This window comes from Balaenoptera acutorostrata, chromosome 12 (assembly GCF_949987535.1).
Source record: "Balaenoptera acutorostrata chromosome 12, mBalAcu1.1, whole genome shotgun sequence".
Taxonomy (NCBI): Eukaryota; Metazoa; Chordata; class Mammalia; order Artiodactyla; family Balaenopteridae; genus Balaenoptera; species Balaenoptera acutorostrata.
The window spans coordinates 81,026,622-81,044,479 of record NC_080075.1 but is presented as its reverse complement, the minus strand read 5'-3'; the positions used below and the strand labels follow the sequence as shown (position 1 = coordinate 81,044,479).

The window sequence follows — 17,858 nt, the reverse complement described above, 5'->3', positions numbered from 1 at the left end:
TCGCATGGCTGCCTCCTAATCTATTTAACCATTCCCTTACTGATGGACTTTTAGGTTGCCTTTGACTTTTTACGCTTATGAATAATTAATGATGCAGTGAACATCCTTGTATCTACATCTTTGGACACGTGTCTGATTTATTTCCTCAGGATACATTCCAAAATGTGAAACTGTGGGATTTTGTGACACACATTACTAGTGTCCTCCAGAAGGTTTCCTTTAACCAACTGACAGTGCTACTATCATTGCATGATAGGTTTTTTTCCCTGCATCCCCCCCAGAACTGTTTGCTTTCAGTTGCTTATTCTATCACTGTGTTAGTGTAGATGTTTGATGCATCAGCCATTGAAAACGTGGGGACAGACAAGCTCAAGCACAGAGTCTAAAGCCCCCGGGTGAGCTGATTTGCCTGTTTCCTGGCTGCAGGCTGAGCCCCTGTTTTTGGTCAGCCACAAAGCAGGGGGGACTCCTGCAAGGTGGGGGGAACCAGGGTATTCCTTCCTGGGGCCAGTGGAATGGTGGCAGTCCCGGAGGACCATGCAAAGGTCAGTGGCCGTGTGGTTTTGCTTTTTCTTATGCGATGCTCAGCCTTCCACAGGGCTTTCTTTCTGTGGATTGTCTTTGGAGGTGACTCAGCAGCAGCCTGCCCCCTCCCTCTGTTCCCCAGGGGAGGTTATCTAGGAATAGAACCCGAGAAGAGGACAGCGGTGTTTAGTTACCTGTGCTTCCAGCCCTTGGGGTTTCTGGGGATAGTATTGCATTCACTCATTCTGGATGGCCAAGAGAAAAATAATTTATATTAACCTTTCAAATGTCATTTAGAGGCCTTGCTTTAGAAAGCACTTACTGGTTTGCTCTCCGAAGACCAGAACCCCTATCAATTTATTTTTAATTCCTGAGTATGTTAGACCCTGGGAAGTTTTCATTTTCTTCTTGGGACAGAGCAAAATAAAGGGAAAAAAAAAATCATTGTTAATTCAAGGATTTTTCATATTAACTTAAGGTACTTCTTGAAATTTGATAGTTTGGAAAAACTAAGTCGTTTGGAGATATTCTTAGTAATCTACTTTCTGAATCAACTAGACAGTGTTGTATTATTCTGATTGCTTTGGATTATAGGATTTAAATATAAACATAATTTACTGGCACATTAAATCCCATTATGGTGGCCTGATTGTGATATTTTAATTTTATTTAAGCAAAACCCTGGACCACACTTCTCACTAGTGAAGCAAGGTAGAGGTGAGGTCAAATTTCACCTTTTCTTATTATTTGTATTATCTCATTACTCTTTGATTTTATTGAAAATTGGTCTGTGGATGATGAATAGGGGCGAGACTACAAAACTGATATATATTTGCATCTTTTCCTGGAATATCAATGAGTTTCCGCAAGATTGACAGATTTGGTTAGGAGTGGGTGTGGCCAGCAGGAGCACCATGGCCCACAGGAAGTAGGCCACATCTTGGAAACTATATTAGTGCACGGGCCCTGTGTGTTATTCTGGCGCCAAAAACATTAGCAAACATAAGACAGACTCTCAGAGAAAATCACTCACCTTTACTCCTGACTCACGTCGTGTGAAGCATGCTTTGAGTTTCAACAAAAGGTTAACCTTGCTTTTATCTTTCCTCATTTGCAAAGTTTTGCTTGTCTGACACCAGACATGCCAGGACTGAATTCTAAAAGAATAAGTGTTTTGGGGAAATTTCCCCAGCCCCTGTCAGCAGATGAAGTATTAGTACTATCTGTCATTCTGACCTTTCTGAACTTCCAGATCCCAGATAGGTGTCTGAGGTTTCTTCACTCTGCTCGTTGAGCAGTGGTTCACAACTGGGGATGATTTTGTTCTCGAGGGGACATTTGGCAATATCTAGAGACATTGTGGTTGTCACATCAGGGGGGGTTGGGAGGAGGTATACTGCTGTCATCTAGTGGGTAGAGGCCAGGGGTGCTGCTCAACATTGTACAGTGCATAGGACAACGCCCAGGAAAAATAATTATCTGGCCTCACAATGTCTATAGCGCTGAGGCCGAGGATCCCTGCTGTAGAAGTTCGCAAGGTCAGGATGTCTCCAGAGGAGCTAGCTGGTTGCCAGGAGCGTGCTTCAAGGTGTCATTTACCTGGTAACCTTATCACAGATCGGGGTCAGCTCTCTCTCAGACTTGCAACTTCAGAAACTCACTTTCAGATGTCCCAGAGCTGATTAAACTCTAGGAGGCTGACTTGAATAGAAACCCCCAGGAAGGTGAGTAAATAAACTTCTTTTTGCCTTATTAAATTCCACTAATAAATAGAACTGGTGGACAGAGTGGGCGCTTGTGTTGGCTGCATAGCTTATATGCTGTCTGTTGGCCAGGAGCCTGGGAAATGAAATTGCTAGCAGGTTCCTCAGGGAGCCTGGAATCAGAGCAAGGGGAGATTTTGGGGTATCTAGTGATACCTGAAACTCTGAGGTCTTAAACCTCCACTCAAGATGTTTCACATCAGCATTGGAGATGCTGTGTCTTCAGGATAAGACTCTTCTCCTTTAGGAAGTGCTGGAATGGGTCTTGGCAACCCGTTTTGATCTTTTACACTTTTCCTCCTCTGTTTCCATTGCTGACCCACTGCCTTTCATTATCCATATTGATTCTTTTAATTAATTTACTTTTTAGTCTTGTTGGCTTGGGGGAGAGGAATTGGTTCAATAAAAACGTGTCAAGCATCATTGGGTAACATCATCTGAAGACTGATATTAAGACTCTGTCCCTAAATGGAGGCTTCTCAGTCTACTGGGTGGCACTGGGGTGACGACATTTCAGAAGAATGTGAGCAGGGCCATGACAGGTGCTCTCAGGATTCTCTGCAAGTACAGAAGACACAGACCTAGGCTGCAGTGTCACTTGGAGTGTCTGCTTTGAGCTCTCCGGCACTGATTTTCGAGTTTAATTTTATCCCTGTGATTCTGAGTTCTGGGAGAGGGATGGAGGGCATTATTATCACTCCTGTGTACTGTCTGCTTGTTCGTTTGATTCTCCTCGTTCTGTTCCAGGATCGGATGTCAGGCCTCAGGATGATGAAAGAGTCTGATATGCCACTTAATCTTCACCTTTTCCCTCTCAGTATTGGACGCAGTCATCTTGTTCATTTTTGAAGGCTGTAGTCAACCCACCAAGAAATACAGCCAGGCTAGCGGGGAGTCCAAGGATGCCGCAGAGGGTCTCCCTTTGTCCTATGACGAGAGGAATTATGCAGAGGCTAGCAATACTTGAGTGAGCTCGATGTGTTTTGCCAGGATCCTGCTGAATCACGGAGCAAAGTCAGAAACCTGCTTAAGTGCTAAATCACAAATGATCCAGTCTTTTTTTTTTTGAACAGTTGCACACTGATACGGATGATAGGAACACAGAGAGACAGAACCATTTGGTGGGATTGTTAAGCAGGAAGGAGAGAACGTGTTGGATGTACACATTTTTCTTCCCCCCAAACCTGCTGGTTTGGGCCACGTTCTGCCACCTCTACCAATCCTTTCTTAAGTTTCCCCAACAACTAAAAGAGGACCTTGATTTTCTACACTAATTGAAATCAGGCAGACCTACCTGAATTTGAGTCCTGTCTCTGGCACTCATTAGGTGTGGAACTTTGGGCAGACAGCTTCTCTGAGCCTCAATGTCCCACCTGTAAAATGGGAATATCAGCACTTACCCCTTACAGTGGTTGAGGAGGAAGGTGACGTGTGTGAAACACTTGGGAAGGTTCCTGGTGTGTTGTAGGGACTCGGAAAATGCTAGTTACCATTTTAGGTGGCGAGGTCACACCTAGTGTGTGAATGCCCTATGCAGGAAGTAAATTGACATAAATTCACGTAGAGAGGTACTGACTAATTTTACATGTTTTCCAAAAATCCAGTTTTTTGGACAGAAATCATGGTGATGGGAAATGAGGGAAGGCACAAGAATTCTGAGTTTTGGGGGAAGGAGAGAGAAAAAGATAGCCTGGGATGTTATTCGTGCATCAGACATTCATGCCCACTGGGCATCAGTTTTTGTAAAAAAGATATATTTGGCTAACCTCATAGTCTGTCCCTGGGCCAGCCCCATCCTTCTGGGGGTTGAGCCAGTGCCCAGCAGTGCTGGGGTTTCTTAGAAGTGCTGAATAGCCTAAGGACTTTGTTAATTTTTTTCTTCAGTAATTAATATAGTCATATCAAAGCTGTTTGCAGTTAATTATCTCCTAGCCAGATTAATCTTACCTTTCTTTAAAATGTGCTACATTTGGAAAGGCGTCTGCTAGGGAAAGGAAGCCTATATATATGTGCTGTATCCTTTAAAAAAGGCACAACATTTCTGCATTTCAAGTGAAACACAAATATCTGAGGCTAACCCTTTGAGGTGCTGCTGGAAGTCTGTGGAGAAGGAAGAGGAGGGATGTTAGCTCCTGAATTGATTTTATTTATCCCTGTTGAGATTTCTCTACCTCTTTTGCCAAGTGTCCCATCTCAGAAGTTCAGTTTGGGTAATGCTGCATTTTTTTCTGGATCCTTCCTCATTATCATCTCTATTAGAGCTGGAAATTCACTGAAGGATTGCTCTGGCCATTGTTGGGACCGGCTTGGAAACCATTCCTGCTTTGCTCCCTCTCACTGCCCTGTGGGTGTTGGTAGGACACCTCCACTTTGTTGTTTGGTTTGGGGTCTGTGGGCTCCTGGGGTGAGGTTGAGGGCAGACACTGCATCTTGTTGTAATCCCAATGCCCTGGATAACGCTGGGCAGAGCTTCAACTATAATGAAAGTTTGTAATGACTGACATAGCTGGAGGCACTGCTTTCACTTCTTTTGGAAGCTCAGAATCAATGTTTTCTTCTTTATCTTCTCCTCCTTCCCTTTCAACCTAGCGTTGATTGGAAAACATGAAAATCAATGGATAGATGCTTAGATACTAGTATAAATCTATGGGAATGTGCCACTGTGAGGCAAGGCTTACCTTGTTGGGAATTGAAGGTTTTTTTTTTACTTTCTTTAATTTTTTTCAGAGCGAAAAATTGAAAGTTGTCCTTTTATTTGTTTTGATACAAACTTAACTCTCCCCCATACATCACACACACACACACACACACACACACACACACACACATACACACACATTAACTAGAGAACTTTGATCTAACACCCGTAGTCATTTCTGATCTGTGAAATATGACAATGGCCAAATGAAGCAAAATGGAATTTGGCCAGCCTTCAAAACCTATTGATTTCAAATTAGAGTGGCAGTATTCATTCTATTAGCGCAGTCACACTCAGAACTTGGTCTCTAATGTGGATTAAAGGTACTCATTTAGAGGTTTATAAGTATATCCTTGATGAATTCGCTAAGAAAATAATGCTCCTAGAAGAAGCTGTGTGGGAGGTGACTGCAGTCCTAATTCTAGTGCCTCGTTTTATCCTTGGATATTTTCTTGGCCTTGGGGTCAGTGGAGATGTCCCATGTGTCCACTCCAGTCAAGATCTGAGGGTCCTGGGGCCTGAAAGTGGCTGTGAATCACTTCCTGATGTCTCTGTAGCCACGTGTCCAGCGGGAGTGACGGGTCCCTGAGAGTTAGATGGGGCTCTAAGATATGGGTCTAATCAGTAAAACACCCAGAACATTGAGTCTGAGATAAAGCTTCTTGTATGTGTTTTCCCCTTGGAGTTACAACTTGACTCATGCTTTCTTCTGCAGGTGAGAGTGATTTCCCAGCGACTGCTTTGGCCAGTACAACCAGAGAACAGGATTCTTCTCTTCCTTTTGGTCACTAAATGCCTCTGTGCACCACACTTTCCAGTGAAGGAGGAAGGGCGGAGCTTCTTGGATGACGATGGACATTCCACGGGGCAGGATGAGGGCAGAGTGTGTGACATCAACACCGCAAGGGTAAGCGCTGCCTCTCTGATGTTTTCTCTGACACCATTACTTATCAAAGCAAGGGGAGAACACACCTTATAGTGCAGTGACAGAAATGAAAGTCAGACGTCAGGGAGACTCTTCCGACTGTAAAATCCACTGGGCAGCTGGGGCAGATGACTAAGGGAGAAAGGGAGAGTGCCAGACTGGAAGGTTGGGGCTGCGGTTGTCCTGGGGGACATGGCAGGTCAACTGTGGAAGATTCTGTCATCCATGTGGCTCACCCCCTTTTGTTGTTTGCAGTTCAGACTTGAGGGAGTGACCCTACTGTTATTGTGACAAGGTTCCATTTGTGTCCATTTGAGTCAGTCTGGCTTGAAATCGGTGCATAGAGCTGGGGTTGGTAAGAATCTCACTCAGGTCACAGATGGAGGGCTTATGGGCAGTGCCTGGCCCGGGGGCTACATTTTTGTTTGAGCCACATAATGTTAAAAACTTTTTGGATCAATTCTAATGACAGTTGAGATATACCACGTAAAAAGCAGGATTTCTGGGTTTTCCGGGAACACTGTAAGATACACCTAGACTGGCCCTCTGTTCCCACAAAGGACTCTGGTGCTGAGTCGCCTTTGCCACTTAGACAAGCATGGGTGGTTCACCACAGTCCCCAACCTGACCACTTCGTTTGTGTAACTTACTTGTTTGGCCACTGGAAGCATTTCATTTCACCATGCCTGATCTAGATCCTTCTGCTGGCTCTTTCACAAAAACAGTGATAGTTTTTGTTAATTCTTCCAGATAAAAGTGTCTTTCACTAGACGGTGGACAGAAATTAGCATAAAGGGCTGTGGAGATGATGAGACATGGTCCCCTCTGCAGAAGAGCTTGGAGTCTAGTGACAGCAATGGTCAGACTTGTGGAGGAGAAAGAGATCTGTAAAAACACTCTAATCCCTCGTGGTAGGGGCTCAAATAGAAATGCACCTGCAGGGCTGTGGGAAAAGGTGAGCAGAGCCGACAAGTAGGGGCAGGGGCGAACTATTAATTTGGCGTAGGTGCGTTCAAATGCTCCAGAACTCCCTCTTCTGGACACCAGAATGTCACTCTGACAGCCGCTTGTATGTGCGTCCCTCCATGTCACATGACTCAGGTGGAGCTGTGACTCAGATGGAGCTACTGCAGAGTTAAGGCTCCCCTCTTGGGGCAAAGTCCACATTTTTCCTGTTTCTGGTTGAAAATCTTTCACCTGTGGTTCTTTGCTTTTTACAAGTAGGAGAGATTTCTGGCTTTTTGTCTCACTGAATCAGCCCTCTGAGCAGCCCTCCTGCTTGGAGAGGAGCTGCGTGGATTACAGGGATCCCTGGAGTTTTCAGAGGGGATCGGCCACACTAAATAGAGTCCAGAGGGAATAAGTACCACCCTACTATGACTGGTCCAGGTGGAGGGGGTAAGAGAGGGAAGGGAGTAAGTAGGGGCAGGAAAGGGGAGGTAGGGATACTGTTACCTTAATGTCTTATTTTTGGAATAAGGTTTTACATGTATCTTATGCTTTGTGTTTTCAAAAGACTTTTGCATTTGTTATTGTATCATCAAGGTGTGTACATCATCTTTTGTAGATCAAGAATCTCCCACCCAAGGTCATGTAGCTGGGGAGTGGTAACTCAAGCACAAGTTTTTGGAGTCTTAACATTTTTCTCTATTCTTTAGTTGCTTCTGATAGTTCAGCACAGGTAAGGGGACCTGGTGGGTTCATTTCTTTCAGTTCAACATTTAAAAGTTGGGTTTAGGTGATGAATGTTCTGAATTAGGGCGACCTGGGGCCTATGCCATTGGTGTGTTGTCAGCTGCACTTAATGCTGTTGGAACATGTCAGATGTGGAATAGACCAGGAGGGAGTTTCCTTGCTGTTTATTTGGCCAGTGGGAATCACACTTTATATCCAGCCTTCCTCTCTGGGCTGGGAAGAACCGTTTGGAAGGCTACTGGGGGGATTGGCTCCATGTAGAAGGCTCTGGATGCCCAGGAAATGCTGATCCCTGGAAACAAAGACTTAAATACAGCAAGCTCTTTGAAGTTTTGTGTGTCCTGTACTCTGGCTCTGGACATGTCCTCCTAAATGTCTCATAAACAGCTGTTTCTTTCTCAGGATTGTGCTATTTTAGCTGCTGTAAAAACACTCTGGTTCACAAAGGTCTGAATCAAGGACCACTAGCATTTCCATTTCCAAATTCACAGTCAGGGTGGACCGTGCAATGCCATTGATGTTTCATTATACCCTCTGCTCCTCTATAGCCCGACATGGACTTCTGATTTTCTTTTCCTTACACATTACCCACCCCAGTGCACGGGGAGCTTGCTGTAGGAGAAGATCATCACCAGGGAAGGTTCCTGGTGAGAGGATGCTCAGTACTTGGGTGTGGATTGAATTTAGATTTTCAAGTCTGTTTATATTTGTTTAGTTTTACTTGGAATATTCTCATATGGCATGGCCAGAAATACAATTTAGTATGCCCCCCCCCTTTTTTTTTTTGATTTCATGTTAGGACTAATGTAGATTTTGGACAAGTGGGAAGGAAAAAAGAATCAAGGTTTTTTGTTTACTTTTATGGAATTGATTTTAAAAAGTGGTTCTGCCCAATAAAGCAGGTACAAGTGGCTTGTATTTGTTTTGCTTTTGTTACTTTTCTGAGCAAATCAAGTGCATTGTCAAAGCTACTCATGCACATGTGTGCATGTATATGTCTCACCCTTGAAAAGACACAGTTTTGAGAGTATTTTTAAAGTGATTTTGAAAGCATGAAGCAAAGAGAGTGGTTAAGAGGTTAATGGCTTTGGAAAGGCTTTATGGGTGCCACTTGGAGAGAAGTGGATCAATGTGGTTTTTCTTTTAAGCTGCCAGAGAATATCTTGGATTTTTGGCATCTGTTCTTTCTTTTCAATCTTACAAATACCAAGAGGAACAAGGTGCCCACATATAGTATATGGTGTTCTCACCGTGAGTGATTTGGGTTGATAGTAGGCAGGAGGATTGATACAATGAACCGAAGCTCTTCTTGAGGAAGAGAATGAAAATAGCATTTGATTTTTCTACCTTGTGGCCAGATGCCTTTGGTACCCACAGATGTGCCTGATTTGAGACCACATGTGTCCTTGGCATGCTAGTACCAAATCTCCTACCAAAGAATATAGCATTCATTCATGAGGATGACTGATAAAAGATGCAAAATTGAAGATCAACCAGTCCCTCCTTCCTCCCACTTAAAAAAAAATTAAATACTCATATTTGAGGCATAGTGGAAAGAGTTTGCCCTATAAAAGCTGTATAATGTTGGCTAAACTATGAGCCTCAGATTTCCCTGTTTGCAACACAGGGTATAAGATCTACCCCTTAGGACTGCGGGAGAATTAAATGAAATGATTCAGTCATTCAGGGATACTTACACTGAGGTACTGCTTGAGATTCTGGGAGTTAAAAGGTGCACAATAGTGTATATGAAAGCATTTACCACAGCGCATGGCTCAAAAAGGTGCTTAGTAAATTTTTCTTAAAACATTGTTGATGGAGAATTTTAACATGTACAAAAATAGAATAATGCATTAGCCTCCTCTGTACCCATCACTCAGCTGCGACGATTGTCGTAATTATTAATTCATGGCCATCTTGTATGTCAGTGCTTCCATGCTGTCCTCCCAAACCCACATCAATGGATTATTTTGAAATGAATCCTAAACGTAGTATAATTTTATCCATAAGATCTTAGTATATATTTCCAAAAGATAAAGATTCTTTTTGAGAGCATAATTACAATACCATTAGCACATTGAAAAACTGACAGTTATCATTTTATGTCATCAAGTGTCTAGTTTAGCGTTCACATGTCCCTGATTTTCATATGTATTTTTAAAAGCATTTGGCTAGCTCAAGTCAGCATCCATACAAAGCCACACGCTGGATCTATTTGATATGTCATGTATTTGATCCATGTCGTGTGTCCTGTATAATTTCCCACAGGGTGGTTTTTGCTGATTGTATCCCTAGAGTGTCATTGAACGTGTTCCTCTGAAATCTCTATTTTACTTCAACTGGTAGATCTAGAGGCTAGATCAAATTCAGGTCTGACGTTTTGGGGGCTGGTATAGTTCCGAATTGTGTATATATTTCCATCAGGAGGCACATTCTATCTTGTTGTCTCTTTTTGTTACACCAGGCTTGATCAATGGGTTCAGGCATTGCTCCTCTGATGTACCAGTTATGAAGCTCCCCATCAGCTTTTTATCTGGGTTTTAGCAGCCATTTATGATCATTGCCCAGATCCATTATTTCATTTTGAGTTGCAAAATGGTGAGATTTTAATTCTATCATTCTTTCACTGTTTTCCAAAATGGCTACCCATAATGCTTGAGGGTTCCAATTTCTCCACATCCTCACGAACAGTTATTGTATTATGACACAAAACAATATTGTATTATTATTACTTTTTGATTATAACCATCCTAGTAGTGTGAAGTGGTAATTCATTGTGATTTTGATTTGTATTTTCCTAATGACTAATGATACTGAGCATCTTTTCATGTACTTTTTGGTCATTTATATATCTTTGGAGAAATGTCTATAAAATCCTTTGCCCATTTGCCTTTTTACTGTTGAGTTGTAAGAGTTTTTTTTTTTAAATTCTATTCTGGACACTAGACCTCTATCAGATATATGATTTGCAAATATTTTCTCCTATTTTGTGGGCAGTTTTGCTAGATATGTCCAAATTCCCCTTCATAAGATTCCCTTTCATTTTGTATTCCCGGTCTGTGAAAGTGTTTGCTTCCCCATATACTTGATAATAGAGTATGTAGCCCAATTTTTGGATTTTTTTTCCATTTTGGTATTGGATATGATACTGCACCATAAGTTTAATGTGCATTTATCTTACTATGAGCAAGGTAGAACATTTTTTTTTTCCTGTTTTAAGACCCATTTGCTTTTTTTCTGTGAACTATCTGTTCATATCTGGTCCGTTTTTCTATATTGTTGTTCTCTTTTTTCTTCTCTGTCTAAAGCTTTTTACATGCTAGGTATATTAACCACTTGTCTGTGATGTAAGTGGCAAATATTTTTTCCCGTATTCTCTTTTTTAACATTGCTTATGGCATGTTTTTCCATACCAAAAATTTTACTTTTATGTAATCAAAAATTTTTTGGTTATTTTTTTCTGTATTTTTAGTCACAATTAGAGAAGTTTTTCTCACTTGTAGAGGAATTGACCCATGTTTTTATTTAGTGTGTGCATAGTTAAATATATGTATATATATATATATATATATATATATATATATATATGGTTCACACTAAGTGTGAGTATATGTGTATATAATATACATCCCTTTATAGGTACATTTACATATAACTTCATATATAAAATATATATTATATATAAATATATATTAAATATATATAGATATACCTTCGATGCAGCAAGTATTTTCTGAATGGGAGTAAATGATGGCTGTTAAATAAATGCTGGCCTGAATATAGGAATCTTGTAAATAATGATGTTCAGTATCTGCTTTTCTTATGCCACTTTGGATGTGTGAGCCAGCACGCTGTAGAGCAGAGGGGTTGGCCTAAGGAGCCCTGGCTTGGGTTTTGCTCTGACCCTTAATAGCTGCATGATGCCCATTCATCTATTCTGATCCTGCTTCTTCATCTGCAAAATCCCGAGGTAATAGTGAGGAGCAAATGATATAAGGACTGTTTGTAATTGGCCAGGGACTAGCTGTATGTAAGGGAACCTTGCTACAGTCTGTAAAGGTGGGCGTCTTCTTTTTCCCTGCCCTCCATAGGCTGCTATGGGCCAGACACAGCCAAAGAAATCAACACTGTACTCTGGCCGCCGTGACGTAGAGAATCTCATCTTGCCCTCTGAGCTGAAGTATTTGATCTGATCCAGAGATGCTTTCCTTTTTCTTTCTTCTGAAAGACCCACAGCAAGAGACCCCTGGTTTTATGATGTGTGTTGCTTTTGTGATTAGACTTTGAGGAATGAGTGGACCTCAGAATGGGCTCTCTTTTACTGGCATGGAGTCAATACAAAGCAAGGAGGACAGAGCAAGAAGACGGATATTATGGCTGATAACATTGTTCTTTGGAGAAGTGACTGTGAAACAGTTAGGACATGGATGGCACTCTCTGATTGAGACTGACTTGAGCAGGTAGTATCATGAAGGCAGACAGTGGCTTTCTACCATTGTGGGTTTCCAGGAGAGCCAAGGAGATAAAAAACAATCCACCAGGAGATAATGCCCATTAAAGCCTTAATGCTAGCTTAGCTAAAACTAGTTCCTTGGAACATTTTACTACTCCACTTGCCATGAGCATAAGCCTGCTTTCAGAGGCTTATGAAAGCCTCTGAAAGCTTTCTGAGGTTCCATAAATATTTGGACCAAGCCGTAAGCTCTGATTTAGGCCCTTCAGAGAAGATCTCTAACTAAAAATAGAAAGCAGCGGCAGAAAAAAATCAAGTCTTTTAAAGAGGTCAGCAAATCTATGAAGCGTTTTGCCATGCCAGGCTGAGGTCTCTGGTTTCATGGGAACACATTCAGTGCTGGTGAGTCCAGAGCAAATGGCCATGTATTCCTTATGACGCTAGGCTTCCTCCTAGGGTGGATGGCAGAGGGCTGTGTTTTCAGGCTGCGTCCTCTGGAGTGTCATTTTCAGAGAAGGAATCTCTTGTCTCGCCGACAGATTTGGCTTTCCATAAACATAAGGGCAAGAAATTCCTACTTCACCTTTATGTTTCCTCTCATGATGTCACCCACTAATGCAGAGTAGAAAACACATCCTCCTTTTGACTTTCCACTTCCTTATCTTTTCCTTCCAATCAATCACCAAGTCCTGTCAATTCCACTTTATAAACTTTTGAATTTGTCACTTTATATACACCACTGCTGTATGAGTTTGGGTCCTCTCACCTATTCTATCGAAGCCCTACCTCCTTGGCTCCAGCCATTCCCACCAGCAATCTTCCCTCCTGCTGTCAGTGGGGTCTTTCCAAGTTACAGTCACAAATATAGCCATGCCCACTTATTGATTAAGATGATTTAGTGGTCTTACCTACAGGATCAAGTCCAGACTCTTTAGATTGATACACAAGTCTCTTTACAGTCTGGCTTGTCCCCACCTTTTGATACCCTCGGTTGGGAATGTCCTTTTCCCTCTTTGCTCAGCTCTGCTTACACCTTTAACATTTGACCTGAATAGAACCTCTGCCATGAAGCTTCTCCAGACAGAGGTCATTGTTCTTCTCTCAATAAACCCAAAGATGCTTGACTCATTTCTGTTATAACACTTCCCACATTGGGTTATTAGATTATAATAAGGAAAGGAAATAGGAAGGGATGGGGGGGATGTGTGTAGTGGAAATAGCATGGGCTTGGGGGTTAATCCAACCTGGGTTTATATCGTGGCTCTACTCAACTTCTCTGAGTATCTATTTTCCTATACACCTACCTTATAGTACTGGAAGGATTAAAAGACATAATAAAAACAAAACATCTACTAGTACTCGGTTGGAAGTCCGTATATGACAGTTTCCTACCTTACTTTTATTTGCATCATTGGCTCTGAGAAGCGTCATTCTACTGGGTGATGGTCAAAATCTATTATTTTCTCTCTGAGAAATGGTTCTGGTACATCTCGGTTAGTGTCAAGAATAAAATAGCCTGGGGCTTCCCTGGTGGCGCAGTGGTTGAGAATCTGCCTGCTAATGCAGGGGACACGGGTTCGAGCCCTGGTCTGGGAAGATCCCACATGCCACGGAGCAGCTGGGCCCGTGAGCCACAATTGCTGAGCCTGCGCGTCTGGAGCCTGTGCCCCGCGACGGGAGGGGCCGCGATAGAGAAAGGCCGGCGCACCGCGATGAAGAGCGGTCCCCGCACCGCGATGAAGAGTGGCCCCCGCTTGCCGCAACTGGAGAAAGCCCTCGCACGAACCGAAGACCCAACACAGCCAAAAATAAATAAATAAATAAATAAGAAAATCCTTTAAAAAAAAAAAAAAAAAAAAAAAAAAAAAGAATAAAATAGCCTGTATGTGCTGGGCCGGTATAGACTTGGGTGTCATAGATTGGGAGTGCGTGGGAGACTGTGAAGGGAGGGAGGAGGTGGCAGAGGAGCCTGGTTGTGGCAGGAAACTGATAGTGTGGGTTAACTTGAAAAGGTTCCCTAAGTCAGTTTCTTCCCTTGTGGATGTACCTGAAACCCCATCCCATGAAGTGTAACTGTATCTTTTAAGATACTTACGGACAGGGAGATAATTATATCCTCTTGATTGTCCACATCCAAACGTGGGGAATAGGGCCTTTTCTAAACGGAGTGAAACATTGGAGCGTAAGAGGAAACCTACATCTTTTGTAAGAGCTGAGCTGAGCCCCCAGGGATGTGTCGGTTGCGGACGAGGTGCAGAGCAGAGGAGAGAGCTCTTCCCGAGGGTGCACGACCAAGCCCTAGGGGCCAGGAGAGATGAGCTACAAGCCGGGCAGCAAATAGCCTGTCATGTCTGAATTGAGCATTTCCAAATGAGGAAGGCTCGTGGTTGAGACTGGAGATGCTTGTATTGTGTAAGTGATCCCAAATGCATTGCTTTTGGGGGAGTGGGAGGTAATTTTGGATGGCTAAAAAATAGAGAAATAGCAATTGGGGTTCATACAAATTATATGGCAGTCTTTTTCCAAAAAATGGATATATAAACCCATTTTTTAAAAAAACGAAAACCAAAACCCTGTTTTGTGTCGATTCTCTTCTAATCAAAAAGGGGATAGCGTATTCTTTCTTTTTCACCCCGTTTTCTGTTTTGCTTTTAATGTAGCCCATCATCCTGGAAAGGGCAGATTAAAAATAAGCTTGGCACGGCTAGCTGCATGGGACCGGGCTAAATGCCGTCTTATGTTCCTTCCAGGTCCAGCGTGAACTCCGTCTCCCTTCCCAGCCAGCTCTCCGCCTCCTGTATCCACCATGGTGTTTGGTGAGATTTTCCATCGCCCTGGACAAGACAAGGAACTTGTCAACTTGAACGTGGGGGGCTTTAAACAGTCCATCGACCAGAGCACCCTCCTGCGCTTTCCTCACACCAGGCTCGGGAAGTTGCTCAGCTGCCACTCGGAAGAGGCCATCCTGGAGCTGTGTGATGACTACAGCGTGGCCGATAAAGAGTACTATTTCGATCGGAACCCCTCCCTGTTCAGATACGTCCTGAATTTTTATTACACGGGGAAGCTGCACGTCATGGAGAAGCTGTGCGCGTTCTCGTTCTGCCAGGAGATCGAGTACTGGGGCATCGACGAGCTCTTCCTCGATTCCTGCTGCAGGGACCGCTACCAGGAACGCAAGGGGGAAAACCACGACAAGGGCTGGGACCAGAAGAGCAACGATGTGAGTGCCGACTCCTCGTTCGAAGAGTCGTCTCTGTTCGAGAAGGAGCTGGAGAAGTTTGACAAGCTGCGATTCGGTCAGCTCCGGAAGAAGATCTGGCTTCGCATGGAAAACCCAGCCTACTGCCTGTCGGCCAAGCTCATCGCCATCTCCTCCCTGAGCGTGGTGCTGGCCTCCATCGTGGCCATGTGCGTCCACAGCATGTCGGAGTTCCAGAACGAGGACGGGGAGGTGGACGACCCCGTGCTGGAAGGCGTCGAGATCGCGTGCATCGCTTGGTTCACCGTCGAGCTGGCCATCCGGGTAGTTGCTGCTCCCTGTCAGAAGAAATTCTGGAAAAACCCTCTGAACATAATCGACTTCGTCTCCATTATTCCCTTTTATGCCACGTTGGCTGTAGACACCAAGAAGGAAGAGAGTGAGGACATCGAAAACATGGGCAAGGTGGTCCAGATCCTCAGGCTTATGAGGATTTTCCGCATCCTCAAGCTTGCCCGGCACTCGGTAGGGCTTCGGTCTCTCGGTGCCACACTGAGGCATAGCTACCACGAAGTTGGGCTGCTGCTTCTCTTCCTATCGGTGGGCATTTCCATCTTTTCTGTGCTTATCTACTCTGTGGAGAAAGATGACCACACGTCCAGCCTCACCAGCATCCCTGTCTGCTGGTGGTGGGCCACCATCAGCATGACAACCGTGGGCTACGGAGACACCCACCCAGTCACCTTGGCTGGGAAGCTTATCGCCAGCACGTGCATCATCTGTGGCATCTTGGTGGTGGCCCTTCCCATCACCATTATCTTCAACAAGTTTTCCAAGTACTACCAGAAGCAAAAGGACATCGATGTGGACAAGTGTAGTGAGGGCCCACCAGAGGAGTGTCATGAGCTCCCTTACTTTAACATTAGGGACATTTATGCCCAGCGGATGCATGCCTTCATCACCAGTCTCTCTTCTGTGGGCATCGTGGTGAGTGACCCCGATGCCACAGACGCTTCAAGCATCGAAGACAACGAGGATGTTTATAACATGGCATCCTTGGAGAATTGCACGGCAAAATGAGCCGGGACGTTTGTGCCTGTACCTCGTATCCCTTACCGATGTTAGGTTAACACAGCTTTATAAACCTCAGTGGGTTCATTAAAATCATTTAATTCTCAGGGTGTACTTCTCAGCCATAGTTGGACATTTCATTGCTCTGAAATGATAGAAACGTCTTTATTTTTTTCAGTGAGGCGAATTAAATGCCTTGCTCTGAAATTTATTCTTTACAAGAGAGAGTTGTGATACGATTTTTGAAAAACAAAAGGTAGATGGAATTGGGTGGGATTTCTTGCTACGGCTTACGTATCATTCTGTGTTTATCATTTACTCACATTGAGCTAACTGTCAATTACTGACAAGTAGAATCAAAGGCCCAGCTGACTGAAGACTACATGCATGTAAGATCCACAAAATGAGACGATGCATGTCAATCCATGTTCACGTTCTAAACATGGACATTAGGAGCCTAATAAACTGCCTAATTCAGTATGGAGAATGTCTTGGTCGTATGTTTTTATATCAAGTGAGTATATTTCAGTATATTCACAATTGGCTTGGGAGGGAAAAGCTCTTTTTGGCACACATTAAGAGCCCTTTCTGTGTGTTTTTGAATTTTGGATACACATCAACAGTGGGCTAGTTCTTTTGTTCAGTAGACTTGGTAGTGGTTGGCAAGTGGGAGGATCACGTTCATGATTAAAACACACTGTCCGGTGTAAGCTGATTATGCATGTACATGTTTAGGACATGCTCAAATTGGCATATGTGCATGAAACATGTGCCCTTACAGATATGTTTCCAGTCTATATTTTCTAATTTCTACTGCTCAGATAAAACCTCATCACCTGAAAATTATGCAGAGCAGAGCAAACTTACACACTCACAGGCAGACATACATTCAGTGAATGGAAGAAAGGAGAAATGCTGTACAAACACAGATGTGATTCACTATGGCCAGAGGAGTGAGACTTAAATCACTGAACAAAGCTATGCCAGCAGCTGTGAAATGAGCCAACATTTAAAAATAGCCTGAGAGGCAGTCATGTCCGCCTCTTATGTTTCTACCCCTCATAACGAAAGACATACATACTCATATCCAGAGCAGTGACAGCAATTCTATCCCAGGCAGAGAGAATTTAGCTAAAATCTTAATTTTGGAGATGTATGGCGACTCTAACTCATGCTGTCAGACTGGGTTCTTTCCGTGAGATCTTCTGAATGGAAGAGCCACGTGGATTTATGATCCAAATGTTTATGTTTGCAGATGGGTTTTGTGGAAAGAAGGACATTCTCTGTAGGTTATCTGATGAAGGTAACCTTTTGACTCATCACCCCTTCTAATGTTTTCTTGACTTCTGAGATGGATACAACTGAACAGGGTTTATAGTTATTTTTAAATCTGGAGGTTTATTACATGCATGTGTGTCATTCCCTGCCCATTTAAAAAAAAGTTTCTTTTTCCCCAAGTGCCTTTGATGTTGGCATAAATATAGTTTTGAAGCATGGCAGTAGAACTTGGAAGCCAGTTTTATTTA

At 43.3% G+C, this 17,858-nt stretch overlaps 1 protein-coding gene across 5 annotated transcripts in view; it reads left to right on the top strand.

Moving 5' to 3' along the window:
* The window catches only part of KCNS3 (potassium voltage-gated channel modifier subfamily S member 3), a 33,739-nt gene extending 16,927 nt beyond the window's left edge, over positions 1–16,812 (top strand). For 3 of the 5 annotated variants that reach the window (XM_057558322.1, XM_057558320.1, XM_057558321.1), the window contains 2 exons: positions 5,702–5,893; positions 14,810–16,812. In XM_057558322.1, the coding sequence (XP_057414305.1) occupies positions 14,866–16,341 (1,476 nt within the window). In that variant the 5' untranslated portion in view covers positions 5,702–5,893; positions 14,810–14,865 and the 3' untranslated portion in view covers positions 16,342–16,812. Of the gene's footprint in view, positions 1–4,589; positions 4,643–5,701; positions 5,894–14,080; positions 14,472–14,809 lie in introns of those variants that run through there. The other 2 variants (XM_057558323.1, XM_057558324.1) reach the window with 2 other exon arrangements.
* Positions 16,813–17,858: the final 1,046 nt, after the last annotated feature.